Source organism: Rhinolophus sinicus, linkage group LG13 (genome assembly GCF_036562045.2).
Source record: "Rhinolophus sinicus isolate RSC01 linkage group LG13, ASM3656204v1, whole genome shotgun sequence".
Classification (NCBI taxonomy): Eukaryota; Metazoa; Chordata; class Mammalia; order Chiroptera; family Rhinolophidae; genus Rhinolophus; species Rhinolophus sinicus.
The window spans coordinates 33,853,510-33,871,290 of record NC_133762.1 but is presented as its reverse complement, the minus strand read 5'-3'; the positions used below and the strand labels follow the sequence as shown (position 1 = coordinate 33,871,290).

The 17,781-nt window shown below is 46.8% G+C and overlaps 1 protein-coding gene across 11 annotated transcripts in view; it reads left to right on the top strand.

The window, feature by feature from the left end:
• Positions 1-17,781, top strand: part of ARHGAP40 (Rho GTPase activating protein 40) — a 33,268-nt gene that overhangs the window by 1,840 nt on the left and 13,647 nt on the right. For 9 of the 11 annotated variants that reach the window (XM_074317657.1, XM_074317655.1, XM_019750258.2 and 6 more), the window contains exons 2-5: positions 14,471-14,673; positions 16,174-16,394; positions 16,967-17,042; positions 17,590-17,741. In XM_074317657.1, the coding sequence (XP_074173758.1) occupies positions 14,471-14,673; positions 16,174-16,394; positions 16,967-17,042; positions 17,590-17,741 (652 nt within the window). Of the gene's footprint in view, positions 1-2,784; positions 2,930-14,470; positions 14,674-16,173; positions 16,395-16,966; positions 17,043-17,589; positions 17,742-17,781 lie in introns of those variants that run through there. The other 2 variants (XM_074317656.1, XM_019750251.2) reach the window with 2 other exon arrangements.

Genomic DNA, 17,781 nt, shown 5'->3' with positions numbered 1-17,781 from the left:
CGATCTTAATAAGCCAAAGACATGCATGTCTGTTTATCTATCTGTCTGTCTGTCTGTCATCTATCTCTCCATCTACCAACCTACATACCTGTCTATCAGTGCTGTTCCCCTGACCTCTTCCTACCCTCCCTTAATCTCTTGGTTCCCAAGGCCACTAATACTGAATTCACTATAAAAGTACCTGACCCACTGAATGTGCTCAATACTTACTGGATGAATTTTGCTGCAGTCCCTTTGTTACTTTAACCAAAACAAAACACACAAAAATGACACAACTTCCCGAAGAGTAGTTCTTCAAACTCCAGAGTTGTGTACATCTTTTATTGGAATGTCATCTTTACTCTATTTTTGAGTACTGAAAAACTAGTAAAAGCGTCGCATACCCCCAGGGTGTTATATTTATTTTGTCCATCAAAATTACATAAATGGCACGATCCATAAATGCTTTAAATTGAACTTATGAAGGAGTTTACAACAATATAATCGTTCTCTCTTTTGTTTAGTGAAAAGAGATACCATTGCCCCCCCCCCCAAAAAAAAGTGAAAACCACTTCTCTGACACAGGGCTGGTTTATCTGCTCCAGGCCACTGTGCTCGGGTATCGGTTCATAAAGTCAGTAGGTCAGTCCTGCCTCCCCTCTGAGTTCTTCATCTCACTGGTCACTCCGGTGTGAGTCATTTATTTATTCAACACATTCCAGTGGGACCGTAAGCTCCCAGACACCAAGTCATATCTGTTTGTATCTCTAGCACCCAGTGCACTGTCGGTGCCCACGAAATGTTGGCTCAATGAATAAAATGCTCGCTGCCTCTGCGTGGAGTCCCGTGATGGGGATGGGGCCACGGGGGTGAAGGCGGTGCTCCGAGCCCTTGGGCTATCGGCAGGTTGGTCCAGGAAGAAGCCCTAGGACTGGCCCACTGCAAGATGATGCACTAAATGTCAATCAGAAAGGTCTGAGCAGGGGTGACTCGTGTCAGTATTGCCCTCAAATAGAACTTTTCATCAAGTGAGTGGGACACAGAGTTCGCTCTCCATGGGGACTGAATCTTAACATCATGCAAGGCCGGGCTTGGGAGGCTCCTTAAGTGACCCCACTGTAGCAAGATGACTCTGTAGGGATTCCCTCCAACCTGGCTCCCAAGTAGAATGATACTCTTCTGTTAATTCATGATTGCTATAAAAAAGTGGCAAGTGAAGTCCACTTCCCCCTCCTACCTCCAACTCCACGAAAATAGTCATTGTGAGCAGTTCAGTATAAATCCTATAAGAGTGTGTGCTTCATAAATATGTTTACATATATGCACATGGAAAACATATGTGCTCTAACACATGTATATAACACGTCTATACTTGTAGCATTTTGTAGTTGACCCTTTCCACGTGATAATATCTTTTCATGGAAATACAGAGATCTGCATTTTTCTCTTTAAAGGCTGCCTGATATTCATTTTATAACCAAACTAGACTTTCGTTAACTAGCCTCCTGTGATGGACTCATAGGTTGGGTCCTTTTCTTTTCTTTCTTTTTTCTTTTTTTGGTTGCTTTTATAAACTATAGTACATTGTCTTGGACACGTATCTTCGGGCACTTATCCTTATGATAAATTCCCAGAATAGGAAGCATTGAGTCCAAAGGTATATACATTTAAAACTTTGAAACATATCATCAAGTGTTTTCCTAGAAAGGGTGTACCAATTACAGACTCACGAAGTGGGGGCCAGCTTTCGTTTCCTTATATTCTTGACCTTCTTGACTGGACGTTATGGCTCTTTTTAGTCTTTGCTAATTGTATCTTATTTTAACTTACCTTTCTTTTATTATCAGTGCCGTTCAACATCTTTTCACTTGAGTGTCTGACAGAACAGGGAGGCAGGAAGACCCAACGTACGTCTAGTGCAACAGTCAGATTCCTTTCACCGACAATGGGTTAAGCGACTTGGCTGACAGCACACAGGTAGTTTGTGGAATAAGTCACTTTTACAATGTCAGCCTAAACTCATATTTTGCTCATGTGTAGCTCTGAGGTCTCTGCCATTAGGGTTAATGTCCATCAATTTCTCCAAGTATTATATACCTTTAAGCCTCTAGACACACACCCCTGTATGTGAGTCCAAGCACCGAATGGATCACCCCCACACAGTTTTAATGTATCAGTGGTACAAGGACATCCTGCATCTCGAAGCCCAGCTTCACCACTTACCAGCTGTGGGACTCTGGGGAAGTTACTTAACCTCTCTGAGCCTTACTCTCCTTGTCTGCAAGATGATTACAAATGACAGTTCCTGCCGCATGGGCGTGTGGTGAGGATGAAATGAAATGAATGCATGGGAAGGGCTTAGCACCCTGTGGGCACATAGGGCATGCACCACGCGTGCCAGACGTCAGGGTCCAACAAAAAGTGCTGGGAGCTGACTCCAGCGGTACAGGTTTGTTTTCATGTGATAAGTGAATTCAGGCCTCCTGACGCCTTGGAGTGGCAGAAAGATCTGCATTTGAGCCCCAAATCCCACTGACCACCTCTCTGAGTCTGATCCTTTATTTGCAAAATAAGTGTCATTCTGATGGTTGCTGTTGCTTACAATCAAGTCGTCCATAATCTCCAGCACTGAACTGCCACCTCAGTGCTACCATCCCAGGACTGGCAGCAGCCTTGCTGAAAAAGCCCTTGCAGGCAAATTCTCTCACCAGCAGGTGAGAGAATTGACTGACTCTTACAAGCCAACCCACAAAGGGCAGGTCCCTTCTGATAGGGCTTCTGATTTCCTCTCTTGCCTCACAATGGAAAACAGGGAGAAGGCTCTAATTACACGGAGGGGTTAGACTGCTCCCTTCACAACTCACAACTCTGGGATTCTCCACCCCTGCAGCTTCCCTCCCATCAGGAATTCCTGACTCCACCCAGGTTGGCCAGCAGATCCTCCTAGAACGTGAGAATGTCTCTTTCTTGACACTTGCTAACCCTACCCTGGGTGTGAGAAATCCTTTTGGTGTTTGCCAATCTGATGGGTGAGAATTTGCTTTAATTTGTATTTCCCTAATAATATGTGAGGGTCAACATCTTTTCATGTTGAGGATTTGTAGTTTATCTTCCGTGGTTATCTACTTTTCTACCTGATTTTGGTGGGGGACGGGAGGAATTTGTTCCTTATTGATTTCTAGAAACTCTTTGTGCAGACTAGATAGTAACACTGTATCATTTGTTGCAAATGTTTCTTTTCAATTGATCACTGGTCTTATTAGTTTGTTGATAGTGTTTCTGTTACACAGAAGTTTTAAATTTGGATGTAATCAAACCTCAGCTCTTTTCAGTTATGGCTTCTGGATTTTATGTTGCTTGAGGAAATGTTCCCCACCACCCCTTATTTCTTCCTGACTTCATTCTCATCAAACCCTAATGCAGGCTCCAGGGAAATTCCTTTGTACTTACCAGCATAATAACCTGCCCCTTCCTGTGAGCTTTGTATATCTCATTCCCTCCCCGAGCTTCCTTTAAGACTGGGTTTTAATGTTGCCTCCTCCGGGAAGCCTTCTCTCCTTAACCCCATCCCACTCTGGCTGCTGCTCTGTCTGTTGGGGCTGTTTGCCCATCTTAGGTGGTTAGTGGGCTGCTCATTGTTTGGAACAGTTTTGCTTTCAAGCATTCGTTAGAGCCCTTACCGTGGGCCAAATGTTTTGCATGTATTACTCGATTTCATCCTCATCATCCTGAGTATATTATCATCATCATCATCACCCCCGTTTTTGCAGGGTCAGGGAGGGGACACTAAGATACTTTCTCATGGTCACACATCAAGAGGACAGACCCAGACCCAGATAGTCGGACTCCAGGGCGTGGGCCCTCACCCACTGTGTCAAATGTCTCCTATTGTTGCCGTGACAAATTTAGTGTCTTAAACAATACACATGTAATGTCTTAGCATTCTGGAGGCCAGAAGTCCTCAGTGGGTCTCACGGGGCTAAAATCAAAGTATTGGCAGGATGGTGGTCCTTTCTGGAGACTCTAAGGAAGAACCCACTGTCCAGCTTCTCCAGGCCACCTGCCTTCCCTAGACTGTGGTCCCCTGTGGTCCCCTTCCATGTCCAAAGTCAGCAGGGCCTGGCAAGTCCTTCTCATGCTGCTGTCATTTTTCTGGGTTTCACTCTTCTGCCTCTCTCTCTCCCATTTAAAGACCCTGGTGATTACGCTGGGCCCACCCCAGATAATCCAGGATAATCTCCCCATCTCAACATCCGTTGGTCAGCAGCCATAATTCCATCTGCAACCTTAATCCCCCCTTACTGTGTAACATAACATCTTCACAGGTTCTGGGGATTAGCACCTGGGCACCTTTTGTTTGGTGGGACAGAGAGGGGAGTACTCTGCCTACCACAGACACTCTTCCACACTGCTTCTCCAAACATCAGTCACCTGCTCTACCCTCAGGGGGTCATCCTGCCTCCCCCCAGCAGCTGTAGATGAGATGGGTGCTTCCAATACAACCGGGAGGCTTATTAAAATCACCACTCAGCTGCATCCCATTGTTGTCACTTAGACAGGGCCCCAGGTTTATCATCTCTTTTGAAGCCATTTGAAATGTATTAAAATCCAGTGGGGGTGGCTGCTTCAAATGGAGATTGGCCTCTCCTGATCTTCTGGTTGAGAATCTTTGTCATCTCAGAGGTCACGGGCAGGGCCCTAGCTTAATCTCCTCCAGTCATCTCAGAAATGCAGGCTGCCCCTCCCAGAAGTGCCATGTGAGAATTCTGAGGCAACCCATTCTTTCCCACCCCACTCTTGAAATCTGTGCAATTCTCTGGACCCCAGCCATGTAACAATGTTCCCCAACCCCTGGCCACACAATGCAATCAGCTGGCCCGCTTCAAACAAAACTGATGCCCAGGTCCCATTTCCAGTGGTTTTGCGGCCGTTGGTCTGGGGTATTGCCTGGGCACTGGGAGTCTGAAAAGGAGCCTTGGTGATTCCAGCGCACAGTCAGGTTCAGAACCGCCAATCTGTGCGCCTGGTCTCCACACGTAGAATGCAGCTCCTCATATATCTCTGGCTCCCACCCACCTGGACCAGCTGCAGAGAGCACCCACAGCCATGCCTTCCTCTGTGTCCTGGTCCAGCCTCGGACCTGATTCAGGAAGCTAAATTATCTTGATTATATTTCAAAACGTTTTTATTCTTGTTGCCTATACCACATAATAGTCACATTTGGAAATTCTACAACACAGAGATCAGCTCTAGTGGAATTAGGATGGAAGAAATATGGTGACGGTCACTGAACAATTCAGAGAATGAGCACACTGCCTGAATGAGCCCGCCCTGTCTTAAGAAGAAAGTTGTTGCCTTACAGGGATTTTAGGAGCTCAATTAAGATGACACTCAAAAATGCAAATGCAGGATTTGCCTTTTAGATGATCTCATTCCTGCCCTGCCCCCGCCCTATCCCCATAGGGATTGCTTCAGAGCTGGTAGTGTCACTGTGTACAGGTGTTCAGGTTGTGCACTGCATAAGGATGCTACATCCAAAGGGGCACCCTCCACATCATAGCCATATACTAAAATTTATGAGGGTACCTAGGTGGGCATGGAGAATCCAGACTTCCTCGTAAGTCCTAAAGTGGTGGAGGGGAGACCCTCTTTCATAAGCCCACAAATTTAGTGTCTTAAACAATACACATGTATTATCTTAGCATTCATGACCATGTACGTGTTCCTGGAAGAGTATGGCCTATGCGTTCCCTGGCACACCCATGAGCACATGGATGCCCTGAGATTGTCTTTCAACCTCTGCTCTCAGGGGCCTGCTTCCCATCTTTCAGTTGACTCAGAGCCTGATGTGTCGTTTCATCTGGGGGTTAGGGATAGGGTGGGGCATGGAGTGTGCATGCAGCCTGTGCACTCAGCATTTGGGAAGGAGTGTAAGCGGGAGAGAGTGGGTCCACTGCTCCTCTGGCCCATCTATTCTGGTTGTTCAATAATACACTGTCTCTGTCAGCTATCACTGTGTAACAAATGATCCCAAACTCAATAGCAATTATTTATCGAAGCAGCACTCATTATTCATGCCATGTGCCTGGTGGTCAGCTGAGGGTTAGCTGCTCTGGCCTAGGCTCTGCTGGGTGGCTCCATCTCAAGCTGGGTCTGGCTGAACTTGCCCCTCCTGCTCGTTGGGCTCTGGTCTGTGCCACATATGTTCCTTCTGGGACCCAGGCTTCAACCATCCAGGGGTAACTCTTCCTGTGGTGCTGGGAGAGGCAAGAGGGCCAGCCCCACCACAGAGGCACATGTCTGCTAACACTCCATTGGCCAAAACACGTCAGGTGCCCAAAGCCCAAGTCAATGGATGGGGGGGGCAGGATGGGAGGACAGTAGCCTCTGCCTCTAGTGGGAGGAACAGAAAAGTCACATGGCAAAGGCCTTCAGCAGAGGGAAGGATAATGAACTGAAAACAATAATTTGATTTATTTTGTACTAACCTACAGACAGAGGGACAACACCAGCTGCACACTTAGCACCCTTTGTTGGGAAGACATTTTCAAACTCTGTAAAATAACTCAGTTCCTACCGAAAGCCTCCTCCTGCAGCCCAGGAACCAAACTGTAGGGATACCAAGGTCTCTTGTTTTTCCCTTCTTGCACCTTCGCTTGCGCCCTCTTCAAAGTCAGGGAGGGTTGTTACTGAATGTGACCAGGTTCCTCTGAGCATTCAGCCTGCAACTGTCCTTGTCCCATAGCTAACCAGCGGCTGGTGTCGGCATTTTATCACATCACCTCTAAAACAACCCAGCTCCTAAAACATTGGCTGGTAATGTTGATTTCCTGGATATTTGAAGAGGAGACAAAAGAGAGTGTCACATCACACACCTCCCATGGTGGCCTCCGCTGGCAATCAACTTGTCCCCCTCTGTCCCTCCTTTCTCGTTGTCCCCAGCTCCTTTCCTACCCTTGTGTTCCCCCCTCAGCCAAGTAAAGCTTGGCATTTCTGCGGTAGTGACCAGCTGTCTCTCCTCCAGCACGCCCTGTTGGGGAATTACCTCAGTGTGTCTTGCCACCATTGATTGTTATCCACCAATAATTCTGAGATAAGGGTATTGTCAGAAGTCAGAGCAGCCTGTGGCTCGTGTGACAGGGAGAGGGAGCTTGGCTGATAAAAGGTAGAGCTGGGGCCAAATCCAGGCTGGTGGTATTCCCTCCCAACGCATGGTACCTCCGGCCAGTGGGGCAGGGAATGTTGCATAGGGGTTGAGAACATGGACTTTGGAGCCAGACTTCCTGGGTTCAAAGTCCAGTCCTGCCGTTCACTAGCCTGGTCACCTTGGACAAGTTACTTAATTTCTGTGTGCCTCTGTCTTCTCATCTGTAAATGGGGTGATAATAATAGGAACTTGTGAGAATTATATGTTAATCCATGTAAAGCAGTGTTCTCATCCGGGGAGATTTGGCCCCCCAGAGGACACCTGGCAATGTCTGGAGATGTTTTTTGGTTTTCACAACTAGGAGGGATGTTTTTGCCGTCCAATAGGTGGGGGCAGAGGTGCTGTTAAACATCCTACAATGCACACACAGGACAGCCCCCCAGGACAAAGAACAATCCGACCTGAAATGTCACTAGTGCCAGGTTGAAGACCCTGAATGTGGCCAGTGTTAATGTGTGCTGGTTCTCACGTTCAGTGCCAGCTACTCCAGGGCCTGCATTGGGGTCATGTTGTCACTACGGCCACACAGACTGTGCTTGTGACTAGAGCCTTCTCCGTAACTTATGGTGGCCTCTAACAGTCACGACGAGGAGAGTAATAATTATCATCATTATTATTATTACTGCTGCTCCTATTTCCTGTGCATCTCATATAGGCCAATATTTTGCCAGGCACCTTAATTACATTTCTAATGATACTCATAGTGAGAGTAGCTCTGATTAGCCCCCAGTTTGCAGAGGAAATGGGGGCTCAAAGAGGTGAAACGTCTCACCCAAGATGCTAAGGCACGGGTGGAACCTGGCCTCTGTTCAACTCAGGAATGCCACGCATGCAGCCACTGAACTTTTTTTGCAACCTGTCAATATTTCATAGGGTCAGGGAGGTGACAGCAAGGGCAGGCATTCTGAGAGAAATCAAGGGCTGCCCTGAGAGCCTTAGTGCCACTTTGCAGGGGGAGCCTTAGCCAGGCTGAGCTGGAGAGGAGGCCTGGCCACACCTCCACTGGCATGGCCTGATGTGCCGCATTCTTGGTCCCTGGGTCATGCTAGCTTTTGGCCTCTTTAAGCAGGCTCAAAGCCTGGTGTGGGTTTACTTTGCCCCGCCCTCTGGCTGCTGCTTTTACCCCACTATCATCTGATTCCTGGGCTCTGCTGTAACCCCATGGGCAAGGGTCTTGCTCAAGACCGCCTTGCAAAGCTCCCATCCCGACCCCTCTTTTCCCATTTTACAATTATGGAAACTGAAGCGCAGAGCGAGGAAAGGACACATCCGCAATCACACAGAGAGCAAATAGGAGGCTTAGACGGGAGCTGGGACGTCTGGGGCTCTGCCTCCTCCCACAACTCACCTGGAAGGAGAACAAGCTCGTGTGTGTGTGTGTGTGTGTGTGTGTGTGTGTGTGTGTGTGTCTGTGCATGTGTGTAGAATGGCTTTGCACTGGGGAAAGCTCTGAGCAGGCTGCCCTGTCTGTCTGACCCTCTGGTGTGTGTCGTCTATAAGCTGGACTCGTAAGCATCTGGCCACTCCCTGTGGCCAGAGGACAGGAGCTACAGCTGCTCGCCATCTGGGCAATCTTGGGCAAGTTATTTCTCCTGTCTGAATTTCAGGTGGGAAGCGACCAGAAGCAACATATATTTATTGAGCTAACGTTAATCCAGGACTTCCGGTTCCAGCGCCTTATGTGTACTACTTTGCTAGTAACTAGCCATCGTAGGGGCTTAGCCAACAGTCGCTGACTGAATGAAGTCGCCCTTAACCACCCTGCCCCAGGTCCTCTCCATCTGAAGATAAGGAAGCTGAGGCTGGTTCACAGGCTCCCCAACATTACTTCATTCATAAACGACAGATCTAGGATTTGAAGGCAGGTCGTCTGTTACTAGAGCCAAAGTTCTTAACTTCTAAACTGACGCATCTGGTTACCTATTGCTCAGTGGGCATGTAGTAAGTGTTCAGTAAATGCCTAAAAACAAAAATACAACCGCAGACAATTAATCGTGCTGTACGCTTAGGATTGGCGCCCCTTTCTGCATATGTTATACATCCATAAAACATTGAAAACAAAACAAAAAAAATAGGCTGCGTTTGTGAAGCTCGGGACACATTTTGTGGATGTGCTGAGCGCCCATTCTCTGGCTAACTGGGGGACTCACTGCCACTCTGCAAAATGGGATCTTGGGACAATGACACCTTTACAATTGTTGGGGTTTTTATAAATTTCTGTTCTTCCTGCACCCCTGTCTGATCTCCTCAAGAAGACCTCTGAAACACTGCTGGGCTATCAAAGTGGTGACACCATTAATAACTTTTGTTTTGGTTTACTCACTGCGGTTTTCAAATTGTCACAAAAACACACAGATGCTGGTAATTTCCAAGCAAATTACAAAGCAACGGAAGAAACCGAGCTGTGCACCAGCATGGGGTACCAACAGGTTCGCAGGAGGCGCGCTGACTGGCAGTTTTCTCTAAAAGCATAAATAGAGCAGAAGAGCCAATTTTATAATTAACTGGGAATAGTTCTCCAGTTAAGCTTCTGCTTGGTGAAAACAGCCAAGCTGTTGCCCAGGGAGAGGCTGTGTGCCCTGCCTCTTCCTCTGGGCCCTGGCAGGTCAGAGGTTTCTTTGCTTTACCACATTTGAGTATGTTTCAGGACGGGAGCGTTTATAACTCAGAGTTGAGCTCAGTACGTGAGCTGGACACTTGGGGAAAAGGCACAAGCCCGGGTCTTTGATAAGATACTGGCAGGACCTGCCTCACGCAGATGAACGTGGGGCCCTTGTTCAAAAATTATCAAGAATTTCAAGATTGTAATAACAAAGCTCTAAACCAAGCATGGGGACCTCATAACAGGGGACCATGTACAACTGCACAGGTCATATATCCAGCACGCTGGCCTCGGGTGCCGGATCCTACCTCCAGAAGTTGGGGGTACATCTACGGATGGGGTCTCAAGCTGTGGGCAAAATACTGCCTTAGGGACTCCAGGGCACAGGACCCCACAAGACAGAGGCCAGGTAGACAGCAGGAGGAAAATCCACACCCATGTCCCAGACTCTAAAAACAACAAACAAATCCAATAGATCAATTCCTTTTGGAAGGCATTTTGGCAAGAAGTATCAAACGTTCACGAACCCTTTGGTTCAGTAATTCCACTTCTAGCAATCTCTCTTCTACTATTACTTTTGCAGAGTGGAACAAGGTTCTAAATACGAGGATGCTTGTCCCAGTTACTTGTGATACTGGGACAAGTGGAAACACCCAGGCATCTGTCAAAAGGGGGTGGATTAAAAACCATGGTATATATCCAAAGGAGGATATTTCAAGTAAAATGTGCTGTGCAGGGGACCCTCTTGGGATTCAACTGCTCAATGGTATCATCTAGGACCCAGTTTTTGAAATTTCTTTTTAATTGCTGTGAGTGGTATGTATGCTGTGATAGGCATGGATCCCCATTGTGTGACCACCAGCTCCTTGCAGGTGACTTATTTTTGTCCATGTCTAGAATGAGTTGTCTATTTCCCAGAATTCCCAACAAAAGTCCTGAGCGTTTCCTTCCTTGAAACAAGTCCTGTGGCTAGAAGAAAGCACACATTTTGTTTTGTTTTTAAATACTAGCTTTATTGATATAGAATTCACGTGCCATACAATGTACCCATTTAAAGTGTGCAATCCAACAGTTTTTAATATAGTCAGAGTTGGGCAACCATCATCACAATCAACCCTAGAACGTTTTCATCACCCTAAAAGAAGCGCTGTGCCCAGTAGTGGGCACTCACACAATGGCTCTTAATCCAAACTCACCTGAAGCTGTCTCTGTGACTCGGCTGGGGCGGGGCCATGGGTGCTCACAACGGGCAGTGAGTGGAAAGGATGTTGGGAAGGCAGCCACAATGTCTAGCATCCCTGTGTTCCACTCACTTGTGACGTTGTGATGTCCCTTTACCCCCCCTTGCCCCACAAAGTTGATGGCCTCTTGCAATGTGCCTGGCATTGAGACTTGCTTTCTGTACCCCACCAAACTCTCATTTTAAGACTGTCTCTAGTAGCAACAAGCGTGGACCAGATCTCATATAAAAGGGATGCGATGGACAGAATTGGGGAAGCCCAGCCTTAGTAGAAGGGACAGAGTTTGCCAAGACCTGGAGGTTTGAGAGAGACTGGAGAACTTGCAAACTTGTAACTAGAAAGCAAGGTTCATGTGGGGAAATGGCAAACAATGAGGCCAACATGTTTCCATATTTCTAGCAGTTTTATTAATACTTATATTTTTTTGTTATGCTATTAAGTACATAAAGGTTTCTCTCAGAAGTTCTTTGTGGGTTTACTCTTTTCCCCCCTTAGAATGTTTCTTAATCTGCAAGTGATATTGATATCTTTGTCCTTTTTGTTAGCATTTATCCAATATTTGGTCCATCTTTTTTTAATTTGAATTTTTGCTCTTTTGCATTATGTGTACTTTTTTTCCAGCTCTACTGAGAAATAAATAACGTATAACACTGTGTATGTTTAAGGTGCACAGTGTAATGATTTGAGAAACTTACGTATTGCGAGATGATTACCATAAAAAGTTGGTTAACACATCCATCACCTCACATAGTTATCGTGTGTGTGTGCGTGAGGTGAGAATATTTAAGATCTACTCTGTTAGCAACTTTCAAGTATATAATACAGTATTTTAACTATAGTCACCATGCTGTACATTAGATCCCCAGAACTTATTCATTGTATAAATGGAAGAAGTATCCTTTGGCTGACATTTCCCCATTTCTCCCACCTCCCAGCCCCTGGCAACCACCAGTCTACTCTCTGTTCCTATGAATTCAGCTTTTTCAGATTCTACCATACAGTATTTGTCTTTCTCTGCCTCATTCACTTAGCATAATGCCCTCAAGGCCCACCCATATTTTCACAAACGACAGAATTTCCTTCTTTTTATGGCTGAAAATATTCTGTTGTATATCTATAGACTGCATTTTTTAAAAATTTATTGGGGTGACAATTGTTAGTAAAATTACATAGATTTCAGGTGTACAATTCCGTATTACATCATCTATAAATCCCATTGTGTGTTCACCACCCAGAGTCAGTTCTCCTTCCATCACCATATATTTGATCCCCTTTACCCTCATCTCCCACCCCCCACCCCCCTTACCCTTTGGTAACCACTAAACTATTGTCTGTGATAGACCACATTTTTTAAATCCATTCACCCATGATGGACATTTAGGTTGTTTCTATGTTTTGGCTATTGTGAATAATACTGCAATGAGCACAGAGGTGCAGATATCTCTTCAAAATAGTTATTTCAATTCCTTCAGATATATACCCAGAAGTGGGATTGCTGGATCACACGATAATTCTATTTTTAATTGAGGAAACTCCATACTGTTTTTCGTAATGGCTGTACCTGTTTACAATCTCACCAACCGCGCACAAGGGTTCCCTTTTCACCTCATCCTCTCTAACACTAGTTATCTATTATCTTTTTGATAACAGTCATTCTAACAGGTGTGAGGTGATATCTTATTGTGGTTTTAATTTGCCTTTTCCTGATGATTAGGGTATGTGTGCTTTTTTTAAAGCAACAATGGATGACTTTTTAAAAAACCAAATTGGATAAAGAAGATGTGATACATATGTATAATAGAATACTCCTCAGCCATAAGAAAAGATGAAAGATTGCCATTTGTAACAACATGGATGGATCTTGAGAATATCGTGCTAAAGGAAATAAGTCAGATGGAAAAAGACAAGAACCATTTCACTTAATGTGTGGGATATAAAGCTGAAAACAACAAATGAATAAATAAGACAAACAAACAAAAACTCATAGACACAGACAAGAGTTTAGTGGTTTACCAGAGGGTAAGGACAGAGGGGGGTGGTAGATGAGGGTAAAGGGGATCAAATATATGGTGACTAAAGGAGATTTGACTTTGGGTGGTGAACACACAATGCAATATATAGATGATGTATTATAGAAATATACACTTGAAACCTATATAATTTTATTAACCAATATCCCCAATAAATTTCATAAAATAAAATAAAAAAAGCCAATTGAGTCTTTTTCTTTTAATCAAGCAGTTTAGACCATCTATGTTTATTGTTTCCTTTGCCTTTTGTCTGTCTCCAGATGGAATAAGGAATTTGTTCTATAATCTTGCCTGGGATCATTACCGAACTCAAATGTCTGTAGAATTTGCAAAATATACCTTTTTCCTATTAGAGGATATTGGACATATACTCATATTTCCTCTCTCTAGTGACAGGGTGGTTTATGATCTGTTTTGCTGATATGTCTCAGGGTCTATGTGGACTCCTGCTCCCAATCCACCATTTCTCAAGGGCAGCAGCATAGAGATTTTATCCCCAAGCTCACTTGAAGCACCAGAATATCATTTATCTGGGCCAGGAGACCTGCACGCTCTTATTCTGGGATTATTTGCACAAAGTGGAATCATGTAGTTTGTGCAGAAGAGGAGATGCAGGGATTTGGGGCTCTGAGGGCAAACCACATAGCTGTCAGCTTAACCAGGAGAACTGGGACAGGGACCTGGAAAATCCAGCTGAGATTGGTCCCTCTCTCATCTCTCCATGGCGTCAGAGGGTCCTCTCTGGGCTTGTCTTAGGAGACTGGCTATCCCAGCCCTACCATTTTCACATGGCTTCCCAATTCACGGACCTGACACTGACCCCTTCTATCTCTTGTTTCAACATCTTGAGAGTATCTGATTGGCTCATTTGGTGGGTAACACCTCTGTGATCTGGGCCTTCAGTCTGTTCAGATTTGACTGAAGGAGAAGCGGAGTTGAGGTGGTTACGTGTTATAGATGGGAAAGCCAGGGCTGAGGAAGTCATAGTCACAAATAAGGGGTGTGGGTAGGGAGGAGATAATTGACATTTTGGGTAAAAATTCAACGAGGTGGGTCAGGAGCTGCACTATAATTTCCTCGTACATCCTGGTGTTTATTTCCCTCTTATCAACGTTTACTCTACCATATGTTTGTCCAAGGTTGTTCGCCTTGCCCAAGAAGCCAGAAAGAAGCAGGGCCATGGGCCCTTTCTCCATTCTCTGAAGCATTATTTGTTTCCAAGTGATTCTGAGGGCGTGATGGGTAAACTGGTCAATTTGCTGAGCCTAGCTGTGTGTCTGTCACCCCTGAGAAATATGCTCAGTAAGCTCGCCCAGCTCTCAGAAGCTCCAGGCAGATTTCAGGAGAAGCACAAACCCCATCGTGAGCAGAGCATTGCCTGACTTTTCTCCTCCTTCCCCGCTTGCTGCAGCTCTGGCCCCTCCTCAGGCCCAATGAGTCAGCTTCCCCAGAAGGATCCCCCGCGAGCACACCCTGCTGAATGCTCCCATTCCCGGCTGTCCTCGGTGGAGAGCTTGTCCATGGATGGCTTTTGGATGGAGGTGGAGCAGATCCAACAGAGGGATGAGCGGAAAGCAGAGGACGGCAGTGGGAGTGAAGGGCGGCTACCAGAAGGTGAGGAGCTCTGGGGGGCTGGGGGCTGCAGGGTGGAAGGGAGGCCCTCATTCCGGGGGAGACATGTGAGAGGTCCAGACACCAACCAGAACATGCAAGGGCTTGATCTCTCGCTTGGACTGATGCAGTATCCTCTTCACTGGTCTCCCTGCTCCACCCTTGCTCTCTGCTGTCTGTTCTCCACACAACAGTCAAAACACTCTTTTAAGAATATAAGTTAGATTATGTGCCTCCTTAGATGAAGTCATTCCGCAGATATTTATAAGTGCCTATTCTTTACTAGGCACTGTTTTAGGCCCTGGGATACAACAGTGAACACAAAACAAAGTTTGCCTCCTTGTGGAGCTAACATTCGAGTGGAATTCTAAGTAACCCATGATGAGGGAAAAATATTTAGTAAATAATTGTACAGGACTACTGAGATACAGATAAAATCATACAGGTGGTGCATGAATGTCGGCATTTCAGGAAACACTGCTTTTTGGATAAGATCCCATGGTTAGCAGGAAGGATAAAGGGTCCTGGTATCACAGGAGACTCAGTACATTCACCAGCTGGTGCAAATTAGGGGCGGACCCACAAAGTTGCAGCTGCCCTGGAAGAGACTTTTGGTTCCCAAGTGCAGAGGTGATATTGGAGAAAGACTTCTGTGTCTGGCTTATCTGCGCAACACAGGCTGTCATAAAAGCAGTTTTGATTTTTGAACCACCAGCACCTGGTTGACTAACTTGGTCAAACTTTGCACAGCTAAATACATTGCACCAATCCCGTGCTTACACATGGGTACAACTTCCTCCCCGGCTCTCGTCTGTTTTCCCCATAATAAGGGAGGAACTCGCCAGGCCAGTGTTTCTCAAGTGTGATCTGAAGACTCTATTGTATTAGAATCATCTCAGGGTGGGGGGGCAGGGGGTGGGGTGGGTGGGGACCCACATGCAGATTCCCAGGCCCTGAGCCTGAACTCCTAGGGCAGAATCTCGGGAGGTGGGACCCAGGAACCTGCAGTCTCAGCAGGTCCCACGATTTGGATAAATGGCGGTTTTCTTACAAAGCACAGTTGAGGGGACGATTACAACCCAAATAAAGTCTTGAATAGAGCGGGACTTTCCAAGGGGACACCAACTTCTTGCCCACGCTCTCCCCAGCTGGGCCCATGTGACCCTGTGGTGGTTTCTCCCAGATTTGGGCCGGGGAATGAGTTTATTGCTATATTCTAGAATCAGTACAGACGTTCTTCCACAGCCTGCTGTTTTCTAGAGAATGCGGTATTATAAATTTAAATCCAGATACTGGTTAGTGCCATCCGTGCCCCCCAAATTCTCAGATGTTTTGTTAGGTCTTCTCCCCATGAAGAGTGTGGCTGGTGTTCGTGGGTCTCACAGTCAGATATGTGGATATTCTTGCGTCCATGTGTATGTTTCTGCATGTGCCTTTGGTTAGTGCCTGCGGCTGAGTGTGTAGCTATGTGTGTTCACCTGGGTGTTCTCCCTCTGTTGGCAGAAGGAGAAATCGAATCCCAGTGGCTACAGGACACAGGCCTGTCAGGCCTCCTTGGTGGGCTGGGCTTGGACAGTCATCCCCGGAGGCTCCTGTCCACGCTTACACAGACCCAGGTGGCTGCTGTGTGCCGCCGGCTGGAAATCTACAACCGCTCGGCCCGAAGACGCCACAAGGCACCTGTCAGAGATGTCAGGGACATCTTTGGAGGCTTCAATTCAGGGGTAAGTGGCATAAGGGTCACTGCAGGCACTGTCTGCCTGGGCTTCTTGTGGTGTCACCACATCTTAAAGGGTGTAGTGCTTCTGCTGCAGGGCTCTGTTAGTGTATGCTTGCATACATGCTTGCATGGCAGTGTCCCCATATGTGTAGCTCTGCCTGCTGTGTATGCAGGGTATATTGGCCTGTTGTCACGTGTCCTTGGGTAGGCCTGAGACCTCAGGTTCTCTCTATACATAACTAAAAGTATTGTACAATTACAATACTTTATATTGTCATGTGTATATCCTGCCGGCACTTGTAACCTGACAGTTTGTGGGCATTTGATCCTTTCTTGGAATAGATTTGAAATGGAGTAACACATGATTAATACAATGGGCACTGATGGCAGACGGATCTGGATCCCACCGCCTATCTCCCTCCTTTGCAGCTATGGGATCTTGGGCAAGATGTTTGAGCTTTAGCTGCTCTCCCTGGCTGTGAAGAATGGGTCGTGAATGTCTTCTATTTCCCAGGGTTGTGTGGGTAGCATCTGCTTCCCACATAACTAACTGGGAATTACCTGTAATTTGCATAGGAAATGTCTTCAGAGAATGGGGACTCGGGCATGAAATGGACCCAGCTCAGTTCCGGGACTCCTAAGTCTCCTCCAGGTAAGTGGCCTTCATTCTCCGGGGCCCTGGGGATCCTCCAGGCTGCACAAAGGGGTTGTTCTGTGAGGTAAGAGAAGGTGAACACCTCTGAGCATTTTCCTCTTCCTGCTCCTTCCTTGCCTTCCCTGCTTGAGCACAGTAGGAAGGAAGCCCTAGGCCACAAGTTGGGCTCTTGGGTGGGGTTTCCCCATCAGGCCCATGGGCCTCAGCCTGGAAAATCACTTCCTGGGCAATAAGCCCTGGCTAGGAAACCACTTCCTGGGGCAATGGGCCTTAACTAGAAAATTGCGCCCGGGGCAATGGGCCTGAGTCCTAAGCTTACTGATCTGATCCTGGGACTTTGAGCTTGAGCCTGGGAAATCACTTCTTGGGGCAAAGGGCCTGAGTCCTTAGCCTAAGAACTTGCTTCCTGGGGTCATGATATCAGCCTCCTGACCTTAGGAGATTGCTAGTGAGTTTACTGGGCTTGAGCAAGGGTGCAAGCTCTGGGCTTGGAGGCGGTAGGGAGGCAGCCGGTCCTGACTGCCTCTCGGTTCCGTTTCCCCAGCAGCAGCAAAGCCTGAGGGGCTGCAGGCACAGGCTGGGAGGGAGGAAGTCTTCCATATGGACTCTGCCTACTCGGAACAAGCTGTGCTGCTCCTGCAGAGGGGTGGGCCACCCCTGAGAAGCACCTGTACCTGGAGCCAGGGTGCCCTGCCGGTGAGGAGGCTGCCCCAAGGGCTGGTGGCCAGGCCCCCCG